At 43.8% G+C, this 15,000-nt stretch overlaps 1 protein-coding gene across 1 annotated transcript in view; it reads right to left on the bottom strand.

Moving 5' to 3' along the window:
• Positions 1-15,000, bottom strand: part of ttc7b (tetratricopeptide repeat domain 7B) — a 21,513-nt gene that overhangs the window by 392 nt on the left and 6,121 nt on the right. The window contains 18 exon segments of the mRNA XM_069717854.1: positions 1-66; positions 231-304; positions 1,079-1,281; positions 2,738-2,878; positions 6,097-6,147; positions 8,458-8,656; positions 8,658-8,728; positions 9,134-9,231; positions 10,782-10,898; positions 11,109-11,269; positions 11,466-11,538; positions 12,035-12,092; positions 12,696-12,813; positions 13,014-13,202; positions 13,378-13,515; positions 13,605-13,668; positions 13,865-14,040; positions 14,845-14,923. The exon segment at positions 1-66 is cut by the window's left edge and continues 392 nt beyond it. Of these exon segments, the coding sequence (XP_069573955.1) occupies positions 1-66; positions 231-304; positions 1,079-1,281; positions 2,738-2,878; positions 6,097-6,147; positions 8,458-8,656; positions 8,658-8,728; positions 9,134-9,231; positions 10,782-10,898; positions 11,109-11,269; positions 11,466-11,538; positions 12,035-12,092; positions 12,696-12,813; positions 13,014-13,202; positions 13,378-13,515; positions 13,605-13,668; positions 13,865-14,040; positions 14,845-14,923 (2,076 nt within the window).

Here is a 15,000-nt window from a genome sequence, read left to right as displayed (position 1 = left end):
GCGGCGGCAGCGTTTCCCTGAGCCTGCAGCACTTCGCCCAGACTGTTCCACACATCGTGAGCCGTGCTGAGGAGACGAGAGAGAAAAAATCACCACCCAAAAAAAGAGGAAACCGAAAAATACATTCATAAATGGCATCAAGACACACACACACACACACACACACACACACACACACACACACACACACACACACACACACACACACACACACACACACACACACACACCTGTTGACCTGCACAGCGTCCCGCAGGACTTTCTCAGACAGACTGTAGCGCTGCAGCTGGTGCAGGATGAGACCCTGAAGACACACGAAGAAGAACACATTCATGTTATATAACGGTGTGTGTGTGTGTGTGTGTGTGTGTGTGTGTGTGTGTGTGTGTGTGTGTGTGTGTGTGTGTGTGTCGTGCACAGAGCAGGAAGCTATAAACCTTCATGCGTGTGCATCGCTGCGCCGCGGGAACAGTCTCACAACCTTTCGATCGGCCTTCGTACCGTTTAAAAATCCCCCAGAAAACAAAAGCAGAAAGGAATCGTGCCGTCCGCGTGATTAATCCTCCTCTGAACCTCGACACACGACGCAGCGGCGACTTACGACGCTTTTTATGACATTCATTTTATTGTCAGAATGCGTCCGCCTGCTGGTTCCGGCCGACACGAACACGTGAGGTCTTCCACGCGCCACTCGGGCCGGCGACGGACGGCCGCGTGACGCAGTCGTCACTTATTCATGCGGCTTGAGGACAGCGGAGCGGCTGATGCCGCCCGGCTCTCTGAAGGGTTTCACGTTTCACTTCTGCACGCTAACTGGGTTTGATGCGTGGAGCGACAACACGGTGAGCTGCTCGGAAAGAGTCGTTAAGAACAAAACAAACACACAAAAACACACAGGAGGTCTGATCGGCCTGTCCCAGAGGATCATGGGTAATTACAGAAAACACAAACTACCGGGCTGCACGGACGATTTGGTATGTTCACAAACACAAGGACAGAGCCTCTGTGTGTGTGTGTGTGTGTGTGTGTGTGTGTGTGTGTGTGTGTGTGTGTGTGTGTGTGTGTGTGTGTGTGTTACCAGTCTCTGCATGGTCTTGACGTGGGTCGGGTTGATGGACAGGGCCTCCTCGTACCAGCGTTTGGCCTCGTCCATGTTGCCCCTCAGCTCGGCTATCTGCCCCCGCATGTACAGCACGTTGTGGGACGTGGGGAAGAGGTTGGCGGCTTCCTGCGTGCACGCGGTGGCCTCGGCGGGTTTGGACATGCCGATGTAAACCTCGGCTGCCCGAGAAGCACAGACGGGGAGGAAAGATAAGAAACCGGGAGGTGAGATAATAATAAAAAATTAAAAAAACCGGTGGCCTTTTCTTTCAGTGAAACGAGCGACTTGCAGCAGTTTTCGACCGTTAATAACTTCGTTGAATGAGCTGATAGTTTGATTTAATTAATCTACATTCAAACTTAAGTTTTAACATCAGATTTTTGTTTTCACATTTTCTACATCGAGGTCATGAAAGGTTTTCATTTTGTTTCCATGATGAAGACAGAAGGACACGAGACAGGAAATGAGTTTGAACTGCCCGTCTGTCCTCTGATTGGCTGATTATATTTGCTGTGTCGCCAAGCTGGAAATGACCACCTCGGACAGGAAGCAGCTGGAGAGATAAACAGGAGCACAAACTACCTCTGTCAGAGAGTGACTGTGTGTGTGTGTGTGTGTGTGTGTGTGTGTGTGTGTGTGTGTGTGTGTGTGTGTGTGTGTGTGTGTGTGTGTGTGTGTGTGTGTGTGTGTGTGTGTACACTCCCCTGCTGCTGATGTTGAAATGAGACGCAGGGCTCCAGTGAAATCTAATATCTAATTCATATCTAATCAAAGTGTTTTTAAACACGACCGAAGCCTCCTCACTCACTCTGACCTCATATCTGCTTGTTTAATGATGTCTGAGCTCAGAGGAGGATCGATGGTAAAAAAACAAAAACAAAACACAAGTCATAATTGAACAGCTGAAAGAGATGGTGCGCTGCTGTATTTGATTACAGTTAAGAATTGATGATTGAATTATAAATAAAGAGACACATATACAGCCCATGGAAACCTTCCGACTGGTTTGTAAACTGCTGTTTTGAAATCATGAGCTTGGGATTTTGGCCGTCACCATCTTGGTTTTTTTTGGGACTAGAAATGACCATATTTGAACGAACTGGGTGGATCTGAGGAGAGTATGCCCCGCCCACCTGACTGCACCCCAGGCATGTCAATCAAATCAAGCATACCTCTCTTTGAGGCCTAATATTTAATTAATTAATGAATTATCAGAAGGACCACCAGCTCACTGATCAGAAGAAGGAAGTTTAGCTAATGACATCAACATGACTTTTATTTGTATTATTATTTTATTTCATGAGAGAAGTTCGTGCTTATTTCTTCGAATGGAACTAGAGGTTTTTTTGGAGCCAGCCTCTGGTGGCCCTCGGTGGTATTGCACGTTAAGCCACTTCCACTTTGGCTTCACTTTTCAGACCCCAGGAACTACGTCCATTTTCATATAAAATATAACCTCACCTGATGTTAACAGAGCAGAGAGGTGGTAACAGCAGCATGTTAAAACTCCTTAGTGAAACCCGCAGGCATGTTAACCTAATAATGTTTTCACGCGGCTGCAGTCACAGTCACTATCTCATGTAGAGGTGCTCCATTAAAACAACCCTCATCTACCGTGAGTGTGCGCGAGCGTACCTGCATGCAGCCAGATCTGAGCCAGAGTCATCCAGGGGTGCATCGGTCCATGTTTGGGGGCGCTGCTCTGCAGGGAGGAGGCGACCTCGGACAGTGCCTGCTCTACACGACTGGCTGCAATGGAAGTAGCATGGACTGAACCTGTGTGTGTGTGGGGGGGGGGGGAGATGGGGGGAATATCAAACCGTTACACACCGTCTCCGAGACCTACCCGACTTACCACTACAGGAGCGTTAGGCAGCCGTGCGCCACAGCGCCGGGTTTTAACTCAACCAAACACAACAGCAGAGCTCACTGAGCAGCGCCGGTTCAGAACCAGAGCGTCAGTGACACCTGTGGTGTTTGGTTCCAGTAAAAAGCTCAAAAAACTCAAGAGCCCATATTAGTACGCAGCTTCCTGTTCCAGCACTGAAGCCTGCGATGAGTTCACACCACTCCACACTCTGCAACACACACTGTTATGGCCCAGGATTAAGCAGTTTAAAGTGATCTCTGCAACCATCATGCATAAAACTGCATCACTCTGCACATTAGTAAGTGAAAGAAGCGTCGCTGGGATATTTTGCCTCCCCGTTTAAATTATTATATGGACACAAAATGGCCACCGCAAAGGACAATGCAGACGCAATGCAGTTCTGTGAAAGCAAAACATAATATAATAACATATGCCGTCATACATATTGTTTTGGCTTTTTATTTATTTCTAACGGATTTCAATGAGTTAGTTGCATCTCGACTGTTCATCAATAACCTGATCATTGCTTTGCTAAAAGGAAGTTAGCGCTGCGATACCGAATGTTTTATTCGTATCATGCTGATCATACAAATTTGGGGGGTTCTTTTAAAAGTAGAAGAATATTTCCACATTTTCGTGCGTACATTTTGACGAAAATGTCAAATTGTTCATTATATAAACAACTCGCATTAAATCAAAGTCTAAATCTGCTTCTAAATGTTATCAACAACAACTATTTAATCCACCTGATCTGTTCTGTTTGAGTTTATTTGTAGGAGAGTTGTTACCAAGTGGTCATGCAGTTGATTTATTTTTAAAAAAGTAACTGTTTTGCAGCACTACACTTGCACATCACAACATTTCATCTTTGAGCTGGTTTTGCTTTATTGAACTGTCATCAGTTTCAGCCTAAAGAGATTCAATTACATAAAAATAAGCCTTTTATACCCTGAAACGAGGTCTATATTTAAAATGACTAGAGCGCTCAGCCAGCTTTAATCTGATAAAAAAAAGATTTCCTGTCGCCTTTCTCTTATTGTTCCGGTCTCCCCCGGTGTGTCCCGTGTCTCCTTCCACCTCACTGACAGGAACTGAAACCACCGGCCTGTAAAAGATGACTGAGATAAAGATAAAAGGAGAACATTTGAATATTAAAGCCAGAGTGTGCTGCTGATAAGTGGATTTAGGGAAACGACAAAAGGATGTTTCTTCCTTTCGCGCAACACAAACGCATTTGAAGTTGAGATTCCTGTTTTGAAGGGCTGTTTTGTAAAGAGTCATTTATTAGATGTCAGCATGCAGCAGCTCGGCCCAGTACAGCACATTCAGAGACATCGTGTTAAACCAGGACAACATGTGTTGTTTCCCAAATTAACCTCAACCTCTTTCTTCTGCTGAGTGAACTCTGCTTTAAGGCTCGTATTCAATCTTCCTGTTTATTTCCACGTTGTTTTTCTCTCCTAAATCCTTTTTACTTTCCTGAACTTATTCTTATCCTACATTGTGATGCTTAAATCTTCTATAGGCAGTAAGTCAAATGGCCTTGACAGTGAAAGCGGTCAGAGGTACAGTACGTTTTCATATGGATTGCTTTCACTTTTGACATTTTGTGCCTGTAAACTCCTGGAATACATATTTCAATCCATCGAGTGCATCGTCATAAAACGACTGAACCCTGAGTGACAACATTTTGCTTTAAACCTGCAGTGCAGCACTTTTGCGTCCCCCTTCACCGTCGACATGCGCGTACACCACTGGCTCAACTTCAGCCTCCTCATCGCTACTGTTGCAGCTGTAAATCAGTTGGTAAATTGTTGATAAAAGGTGGTTAAATTAAATAAAAATGCATCACAACGCCAGTGAAACGACGTGTTTCTCGATCAGAATTTGGTCCGATACCGTTTGGTAAGTGGAGAGCAGGCGTCTTCAACCAGCAGCTCGCAAGCTACCCGGTTAAATATGTGCGTGTTCAGCATTAATTTGTTATTGTACACGTACAAAGAAGCTTATTCAGCTGGTTTGGATGGAGCTCAGCGGGAATGTCCCAACAGACATGAAGCTGAGAGATTCATTAGTGCTGATCGGCTTCATCAGCGTTGTGTGAACTCTTAAACGGGCTTGAATGTAACGGACGTTCATTTATATGTAAAAGTCGTGCAATGAATGTTTAAAAGCATGAAAAACTGTTTCTGCCAAATGACATTTACAAAGTTTCTAACAGATCTGATGAAGCAGTGACTTCAAATGTTCACAAGTCACTCACAAACACATGCAGTGAAGCTGCTCACTGAGTTAAAGGAATACGTCGACTTGCAGGGAAAAACAGCAGCTCATCGCCTCGCTGTGAGCTGGTTTAGTGTGTTGCCCCTCTATGTTACAGTTGCAGAGTAGACACATTTTACCCAAGTGTCAGTAAAATGGCAGTAAACAACTACATCTTGATAGCAGATGGACCGGGCTGATAATTCTTCTAGTTTCCACCACACGGTACTCAAACTCCCCTCAACACATCTCTACTTGCTTTTGGCAGCAGCTCATTTTCTGGATTTCCTTCCACCTCTACTTCCTCTTCAATGAAGCTGCTCGTCACAGTGCATTTACTATTACAGCCACATGTCAACAGATGATTAGCTTCACAAGTAGGAAGTTGCTTCTGGTCCTCTTTCTTTGGGTCCGAGACCGAGTATTCGCTCTCTTTTGCTTTGACTGAAAACTTTAAAACATGTCGTAAAATAGCATCTCAAACTGCCTTTCACTCCACTATGTGCTGGAAATGTACACCGTCCTCTTTTATCGTGCTATAAAACAATCTAAACAATTTCCCAAGTACTTTTATACTGCTTTAATGTGACAACATGCAAATTACAACGCTTGAGCTCTCCCTCGGAGTCCCTTGTATTCCTTTAAATCATTTACCACCGACATGATGAATAAAAACCCTCCTGGAAAGTGGCTGCCGATGTCACGTTAAAGCAGAAGATATATGTACATATTTCCATCGCAGAGATATCGTACATATATCTGAACCTCATCGGTGAAACGGAAGGTCGACAGGGAGGAGAGGATGGATAGAAAAATGGATGGAGAAAAGGGAAGGTCAGGTGGAGGTTAGATGGCTACTTACAAACAGAAAACATGGAGGAAAAACCATGAGTGTTAGCGTCCTGAAGGCCGCCTTGAAAAAAAATGGAGGGGTGGGAAAAAAAAACAACAGAAAGACGACTGTTAATGATGGAAAGAAGAAATATCTGAAACGTTATGAGAGAAAAAGATTCCCAGGATGTCGCCTGTAGAGGTCGAGCAACCACATCACAAGAGACAAACTGCTTCTATTTACGCCTTTTTAACGATGTAATTAGTTCAAATAGATGCTTACCAAGCAGCATATTAAAAGCCATAAAGTTGAATTAGCTTAAAAGTGGCTCATATTTCTCCGAATTAGACCTCAAAATGAGAACATTTTGTTTCTTAGGTTCAAAACAAGGCACACTGCAGAGGAGAATTACATTTAGTTTGTATTTCAGCATTGAGGTTTAAAAACACAGTATTAAATAACATCACTGTTCTCCAGCCAGCTGAGAAAATACAATCATTTGTGGAGAAAATGATACCACTAAATAAAAAAACCATTCTTTTCCAGTGCAAACATCATTAATAGAAGAGATGGCGACAAGGAAAGACAACGTGAGGTAGAAACTGGGAGGAAATGAAAAGTCCTCAGAGACAGAGAAATAAGAAATATGAACAGAAACAAAAGACAAACAATCAGGGAAAAACCCAAACACGTGAATAGACACAGTAAAGCTGTAATCTGTGACAAACATTTTCTGTAATATCAAAAAGGAAGCCAACTGATCTCTAAATCCCAACTGCATCGACTGAGTGCGTGTAAGTCGCACAAAAGCAAAGCAACAGCAGCAGGTGCATCGAGGCTCAACTGCACTCAAATCCACACGAAATAAATATCTGTCTGAAAAGTGCGTGTGACTGCGAGGCACATGCAGCACGCCATAAGGGTTAGTTTATTTTTAATCCCAGTGTCTGTGCTCGTGAGGTTTAATCGAAATTGAAGGTTCACTACAGTCTCAGTGAAGCTAAAAGACTCGGCAGAACAGAACACCGAGTTCTGGGTCGTCCACAGATCCTCTTATTCGTTCAGTCATGAAGAAGACGGTCCGCTGCTCTGTGGTGCTGTATGCTACCAACATAACATTCAGAGATACAGGGTGACTCGTGTCGTCTTTACTTTTATATCCATCAAAAAAGGCCGTTGAAGCGTTTGGTTTTACTTTAACATCAGATGTCAGGACACAGTTTTAAAGTCAAACTGAAAGTCTGCCTCTGTCCTTCTCCGAGTAACTCTGGATCCCTCCGGGCTCGGCTCTATGACACTGTGTCTACAGTACTGTGATCAGAAGTGCAGCGATTTCTCTGGCCGACTTGCTGATTCAGGGATTTTTTTTTTTTTTTTACTTTTAGCTTGTGTAAGTCGGCTACATGAGTTTTCTTTCATCTGTTTTAATTGTATTTATTGTTTTTATTGTTACTTTACGTTATTTCTTCTCTTGCTTGAAAGACCAGCAGACTTTGATGTAGTGAAGTGATGTGATACACAATCGGGAGTCTGCAAAGGGTGTTTTATTGTGAAAACTGACCGGATGCTCGATGCCGTTCCTGTGTCTGATCTGCTCTCTGCAGCTTCTATTAAAAACAGACCAGGTGCATATTTTCAAACGAGCCGACAGCTTTTTCCTCAGCACCTTTTCTGAAACGCACTGTGGCACATCTGGTCACAAACGTCATCTCGAATGTGTGCGATCAGCTCAGGTGGCTGTCTCGCAGCGATGTGGCCGGGCCCGGAGGAATCCAGCCTCAACTTCACTCTTTACCCTGGAATAATTACGGAAATAACAAAATCCTAACATGGTCACATGTGAGCGTTTTTACCTCCAGCAGGATAAATGCTCCGTGTCGCAAATTACTCGCTTTGTGACATGAACACGAACAGAGAGCTCAGCGGCCTCCTCAGTCACCACATATGAATCCAATTAAACACCTTTGGGGTGTGATAGTACATGACATTTACAGCATGCGTGTGCAGCTGACAATGATGTGATGCAATGAGGTCAACATGGAGCACAATCTTCCAACATGTGAGATCAATGACACCAAAAAACCGAGGCTGTTCTGTGAGCAGAGGGAGGGAGTAATCAGCATTCGTGTGATCAGAATGAGATCTGTAAATACAAACGTATTACAAATGGTACCACTTTCTCAATATCTACAGGCTAAAGAAGTCGAGTGCCGAGTGTCCGACTTCGAAAATACTTCACGTTAGTATTACTACAAGGTTAATATCTTTGATATTGTTTGTGAAATGATATGCAGCTCTGTTTAAACGTGCAAAATAAGCAATGAGCAAATCTCCCCAAAAACCTGCCGTGCCACGCTCCACACCATGCTATAGGACGTGGAGGCAGATTACAGTTGGAGGAGAGCTGGCGCAGAGTGACGTGGTTGCAAAAGGAGTGAGTCCTGGTCTTGGTAGGTGGAGGAGGGAGAGGACGGGAAGGGGGAGCGGGAGGAAGAGGAGGGAGGAAGGACGGGTTTTTGGGTGGAGGGAGAGGAGGAGGCTGCAGAATGAAGACGGGGGAGGAAGGGGAGGAGAGAGGGGAGGAGAAAGGGGGAGGAGAGGGTGGATATGGTGGACGGGGAGATGGGTTCAGAACCAGAGTGGGAAGAGGAAGAACCTGAGACTAAAACAAAGGAAATCAAACAGAAAGGAGTGAAATTAATCAAGGGATAAAAAAAGGAAAGAAATATAAGCCACCGGTTGTCAGTCTGCAAACACGAGACTCATAAGGTCACCAGATAAAACAGCAGAATATCCAACAGAAAATATGGTTACCAAAACACTATCTGAGCAGAAATCAATTAAAAGAAGAGCGAGCGAGATTTACACACGTAAGAAGGAGAACAAGAAGAAAGAGGAAGCTGTCTCTCTCTTGAAGGACTTAAATCATTAATACCAAAAGCTGATTTCAAATGTGCAAAAAAACCATCAGGGTCACCTTTTGAGGAGAGAGAATAATTGTGTGTGTCGCTATGTTTACTGACAAAGATTGAGCGTGGTGTGTGTGTGTGTGTGTGTGTGTGCCTACCAGTGTCAGGGTCACTGAAGTCAGGCAGAGTCATGGCGTTGAGCTGTCGCCTGTCTGCTATGGCTCGGTCCAACAGACTGCTGCCTCGCCCTGAATCACTAACACAAGCACACATGTATGTACACATGAGAAGAGATAGAGATACACACACACACACACACACACACACACACACACACACACACACACACACACACACACACACACACACACACACACACACACACACACACACACACCATGTTTTTGCATTGCCTGCATGGGCTCCAAAAACCAAGAAATAATACAGTCATTTATATTCTTATTTAATTCTGTTTTCTTGTATAAGAACTCAAAGTTCAAGCTTTAAAGATCCCATATTGTACAAATTCAGATTTTCATTTCTTTTTTTGATTATAGAGCAGGTTCGGATGTTGTATAAATACTGTGAGTGATGGAGAAATGTAAACTGTTTTCAGCAACTGCGCTGTTGGGAATTCTGTCAAGTTTGTGATGTCACAAACTCATCGTCATATCTCCGCCCTCATCAACAGCCCACTGTCAAACCTTTTTTGTGTGGAGGAAAACACAGAGCGGGTCATTCTGTCGAGCTACAAGGCTGAAGCATCACGCAGAAGAGAGTCAGCCAATCAGAAGAGAGGGTCATTGATACCAATGCACCTTAAAGGCACAGACACAAAACAGTCTGTTCTTGGTGGAGCTACAGAAAGAAACTTAGGAGAGGAGATGGAACACTGTATTGAGATGTAAATCTGAATGAAAAAATATATTCTTTTAGAAATCAAAACAGCCAGTAAAATACTGGAAGTGGAACAAATATGACCTTTAATGAGGTCAACAGGACCAGACTTTCCCCAAGTAGAAAGTTTGCCTCATTTTAATGTGTTTAATGAGTTTTGACGGTCAATAACAACGTAAAAATGTTAGCAAACTGACCTGCGTCACAAAACTAACATGAACTAAGCGATGTCTATATACTGCCAACACATTGGATGTGAATCCTGAAAATAACACAACATACCTTGGATTACAAAACTCTTAATGCTAATACTATTAGACTAAATGACATGAAAATCTTCTGGAATTATTAAACCCCATGACTGCTATTACTAACCTTAAAGCACATGTTTCTCCATGTAAGCCAACACACTCAGCTGCGTGTGTGCTGGGTCCACCTAGCTAAAACTAATGCAGTCTAATCCAACACTAATGCCATAAATCCTTCCTTCATGAAGGTTACAAAGTTCATTTTTGTTGGGACGGTTATAAAGAGGCTTTGATTCAACAATTGTTTCTGTTATTTTTTTCAATAGCAATAATATGATAAAGAACACAAAAAAAAAAACATCTTTATGACCTGAGTTTATAAATATAACAAAGTCGTACATTTCGTTAAAATTTTAAATAAAGATTTAGTTTCATGTGTAGCTTGGAAGATGTTTTTTTTTTTGCTTTAGCTACTGATATTAATGCTGGAATCTGATTTAGTTTTTGGGAACAGAGGGGACCTGGTATTTTAATTTGAGGAATGTGTGTGTGTGTGTGTGTGTGTGTGTGTGTGTGTGTGTGTGTGTGTGTGTGTGTGTGTGTGTGTGTGTGTGTGTGTGTGTGTGTGTGTGTGTGTGTGTGTGTGTGTGTGTGTGTGTACCTGGGGTTGGTGAGGTTGTAAAAGCTCTTCCAGATCTGCAGCATGTGTTTACAGGTGAGCAGAGCCTCCTCCGGCCCTCTACACATCGCCTCCAACTTCACCTTGGTGTACAACAGACTACAAACACACAACATGCACACAGACTCACTGTCAGCCAACGCTCAGTCCACACAAACGACAGTGAAGACACTTGTGTGTGTGTGTGTGTGTGTGTGTGTGTGTGTGTGTGTGTGTGTGTGTGTGTGTGTGTGTGTGTGTGTGTGTGTGTGTGTGTGTGTGTGTGTGTGTGTGTGTGTGTGTGTGTGTGTGTGTGTGTGTGTGGCCTACTTGAAGTTCTCGGGGTACTCGGACAGGGCCATCTCTATAATATTGAGGCCGTCATGGTAGTGTTTTTGGGCAGAGAGAAGCAGAGCCAGCAGATGAAGAGAGTGGACGTCGTCTCCTTGGAGCTGCAACGCCTGTCGGACATATCCTAACGCCTCTGGGATCTACACACACGCACACACACACGCACACACATATACATAAACTGTAGGTTTTCACTAGAGCTGTGATGAAAAGTGTAAAATGAAAGACGTACAACTCCTTCATGTTCTGACTTTTTGGTTGTCCGGCTTTCACGTCTCAAACTTCCACAATAATGAAATGTTTGAGTTGATCTATTAATTGCTTATGTATTGTTACCTGTCTGGACACAGCGAGCTGCAGCGCCAAGTAGAAGGCTGCTAGATGGTCAGTAGGAGACAAACTCTGAGCTCTACACATAGAGAGAGATAGAAAAAGACTTTGTGTTCAGACATGCTGAATAAAAAATTTAATAAGATGAAACTTTAAAGATCGCTGTGAGGAAATTAGGTCGGTGCAGCAGCAGGATGGTAAAAGGGAGCAAAACCAGCAAAGTAACGAAACAGAAATTGGATGATATTTCAATATTCGGATGCATTTATCTACTACGGCACCACTCATTGGATAAAATAATACAAATAAAAAGCAGCAGAAGGCAAACTGAAAAATCTGATGAGTAATAACATTTATGGATGAAGGTTGTCTGAGGAAAGTGTGCACAGGTTAGTAATTGCACAAGCAGATGTAGGGGTCAAATGAATCAATGTAAAATACAATAACCTGGTCAGGACATAACTTTAAACTGAACCTCACTTTGTTAGACAGAAAAAGCAGTTTGTAATTTGACAAAACAATTCAAAAGGAAACGTGGACGTAAAACAAACAAAAAAAGAAAAGTCAGTCCGAACCTCTGGAAGGCTCCCAAAGCTTTCCGCTGGTAATCCTCCTGTGAGCTTCTCAATGATGCTGGAAAGAGAAAATAGGTAGGTAGGTAGTTACTTTATTAATCCCCAAGGGGAAATGTTTTCGCTACAGCAGCATTTATAGATATAGGAAAGCAATAAAATAACAGTAAAAAATATTAAATATAAAAATGCACAGTATATACAGTACAGTATATATATATTTTTATATATATATATATATATATTTAAACAAACAAGAAACACAGACAACAGTGTTATTGTTGCGTGATGGATTTTGCCAGAGGTGAGTTATTGTACAGTCTTATTGCAGCAGGCAGGAATTATTTCCTGTATCTGTCCTTGTGACAGCGGAGCTGGAGGAGTCTATTGGAGAACGTGCTCGTAATAAATCATAACATTACAGAATAATGATGTAAATGAACCACAGCAGTCATCTGAGGGACACAACAATACTTAACAGCGTGTAAGACACATGATGTTCCACACCGCAGGACAACAACGCCTGGTTAGTATGATGTAAACAAACATGCATGAGATGTTGTCAGGAAAACTAAAACCATATTTTAGTCAGAATTCTGTCACAGTAAGGAAACAGCAAAAGGCTGAGATTCTCCACATAAACACATAAACTGTCCAGACTCACCGTCGGTGGCTTTGAGGCTGTAAACTAGGCCGATTGCCAGGTAACTTTTGGCTCTGAATTCAGCTGCTTTCTCTCCCATGTCTATCACGATCTTTCCAAAGCACTCGCCTTCATCCAACTGAGAGTAGAAGGATGAACAGTGACACGCAGACAACGGAAAAAACAAGGGACAACATTTGAGGTCAGACAACGATAACGTTGGATAACAACGTCTTTTAAGTCGGCTATCAACAGATATTAAAGACGACCTCACCACAAAGTGTTCGCCAGACAGAGAAGCCGAGATACTGAATCTGTTTGCCTTGTGTGGTTTCTCACCCAGTGCAGAGGTCCGATACACAGTTTGATGGCCAGCAGCGGGATGGTGGGGTCATCGGGCTTCAGACGAATACACTCCTTCAGGACCTTAACGGCACGAGCTGATTTACCAGCCGCCATTAGCGACAAGGCGAGCTGGTACCACAGATGGAACTCCTCGAAGGCAAACTTCATGGCTCTCTCCAGACACTGGACACGTCAGAAATAAGACACACGCTGTCAGCTGTATTGTAATAAGACATATTTGTTCAGAAAAAAATAATGTGATAAAGACTAAAGTGTATTCTATCTTTGGAACATATCAGATCTCAGATTTTACAACCACTATGATTGTGACTCTGCAGCCCACAGCCGGTTTAGTCACCTCTGACAACATCTCGTACTGCCCCCTCCTGCCCAGAGCTATCGTCAGCAGGTCGTACACCACAGAGGCCGACTGAAGGCTGATGATCCGATCATTGTTGTGTTCAGGAATTCTGCTCAGCACGGCGTCGCGGTTGGCCTGAAACAAACAGCAGCATGTAGATGCACCGTGTCAGGGTTTACGAAAGCTGAGCTGAGCGTCTGCCACCCTGCGTGTTCGTGTCTTACCATGGACTCACTGATGAGCAGCAGCAGCAGAGCTTCTTCTGTGTTCTCCTGAGGGCAAAACAGGCTGAGACCAGAGAAATGTTGGACAGTGCGATGAGAGGGAGCGAGAAGGGGAAAGAGAAGAGAGCAGTGATAAGGAGAGGATGTGGAGAGCTGCTGGTAATAAAAGTACACAGGCAACAAACTTCACTTTAGAGACATGTTGGCTCTGTTCCACTATATTGCTCGTTTGGCGTCAACAAACACACATTGTCACTTACTTCTCTCCCGAGTACACTCGTGGGCGCCGGCTGAGGCTGTAGTTCTTGCTGAGCGTGTGTCCCTGCCGTGTGGGATCGTCCAGTGGCGACACCGTGGGCGGGTCCTCCAGAGGAGACCAGTAACTCTGTTCGCACATTCCTCTGAGCAAGATCTCTGCAAGCTGTCTGGCTATGGTCTATATGCACACACACACAAACACATTTAGCAAAGATACTCTGGCACTAACACAGCACCAGTCTGTTTATTTACAGCTATATAAAGCCACGGTTAGCTGAGAATGAAGACGGGAAAGTCTTCAGTTAACAAAATCTGCCTTCGAGTGCATCTAATGCTCACTGATGACAGCTGGGGGAGGCGAGGTTTTGTATGACATCATTGGGCAAAAATTCCATAATAACCTTTCAACAAATTATAATTGAAGTGGTCTGAGAGAAGATTAAACTGATTCATCAACTGGAGACGCTGCAAAGCAAAGAATGGAAGACGGACTTATCAAAAAGATCGTCTGACAATAAACCCTATCAGGAGTGTACAGAGAAAGGAGTTCAGCCCCGATCGTATCCGCCGGGTCCAGACCGCCTGCAGCATGTTCGCATTGTGCACCCTGAAGGACAGGCACACAAAGAAGACCGGCCACGAGACAGACGGGGTCGGTAAGACTTCATCAACCCACCAGGGTTTGTTCCGGTGTTCCCAAAGACTAGTACATCACTGACGACAACGAAATACGCGTCGATATTAGCGAAGCATTTCAGGGGTAGAAAGAACCTTTTGAAGCATGACATTATGTCCATGCTTGTCTGGTGGGAGGGGCTTAGGGCAGAGCCTACCCCAGCTTTAACACATCAAACAAAAAAGTATGTTTCTGCAAAGTCAAACTATTCCTTTAAACCAAACGAGGAGCCTGAGGGAAGCGAACCGTAAACGTCACCTGATCTCTGATCTAAACACACGGATGACCTCTTTAACTGTTCCTCACCATGCGTAGGTTCTGGGTGGTTCTGGTCTCAACGGCCCGAAGAATCTCCCGAAACCTGCCCACACCGTGTGTCAGGTTGCTATGGTGATGTAGACAGGAAACAGGAAGGAAAAAAAAGAAAGTCAAGACACAGTCGTGTGGAAACGTGAATGCATC

This window comes from Brachyistius frenatus, unplaced genomic scaffold, assembly GCF_029030835.1.
Source record: "Brachyistius frenatus isolate BFR_SWC_R1_liver_20210118 unplaced genomic scaffold, ASM2903083v1 Contig_182, whole genome shotgun sequence".
Taxonomy (NCBI): domain Eukaryota; kingdom Metazoa; phylum Chordata; class Actinopteri; family Embiotocidae; genus Brachyistius; species Brachyistius frenatus.
Note: the sequence above shows the minus strand (reverse complement) of the source record. Positions and strands in the feature narration are given on the sequence as shown.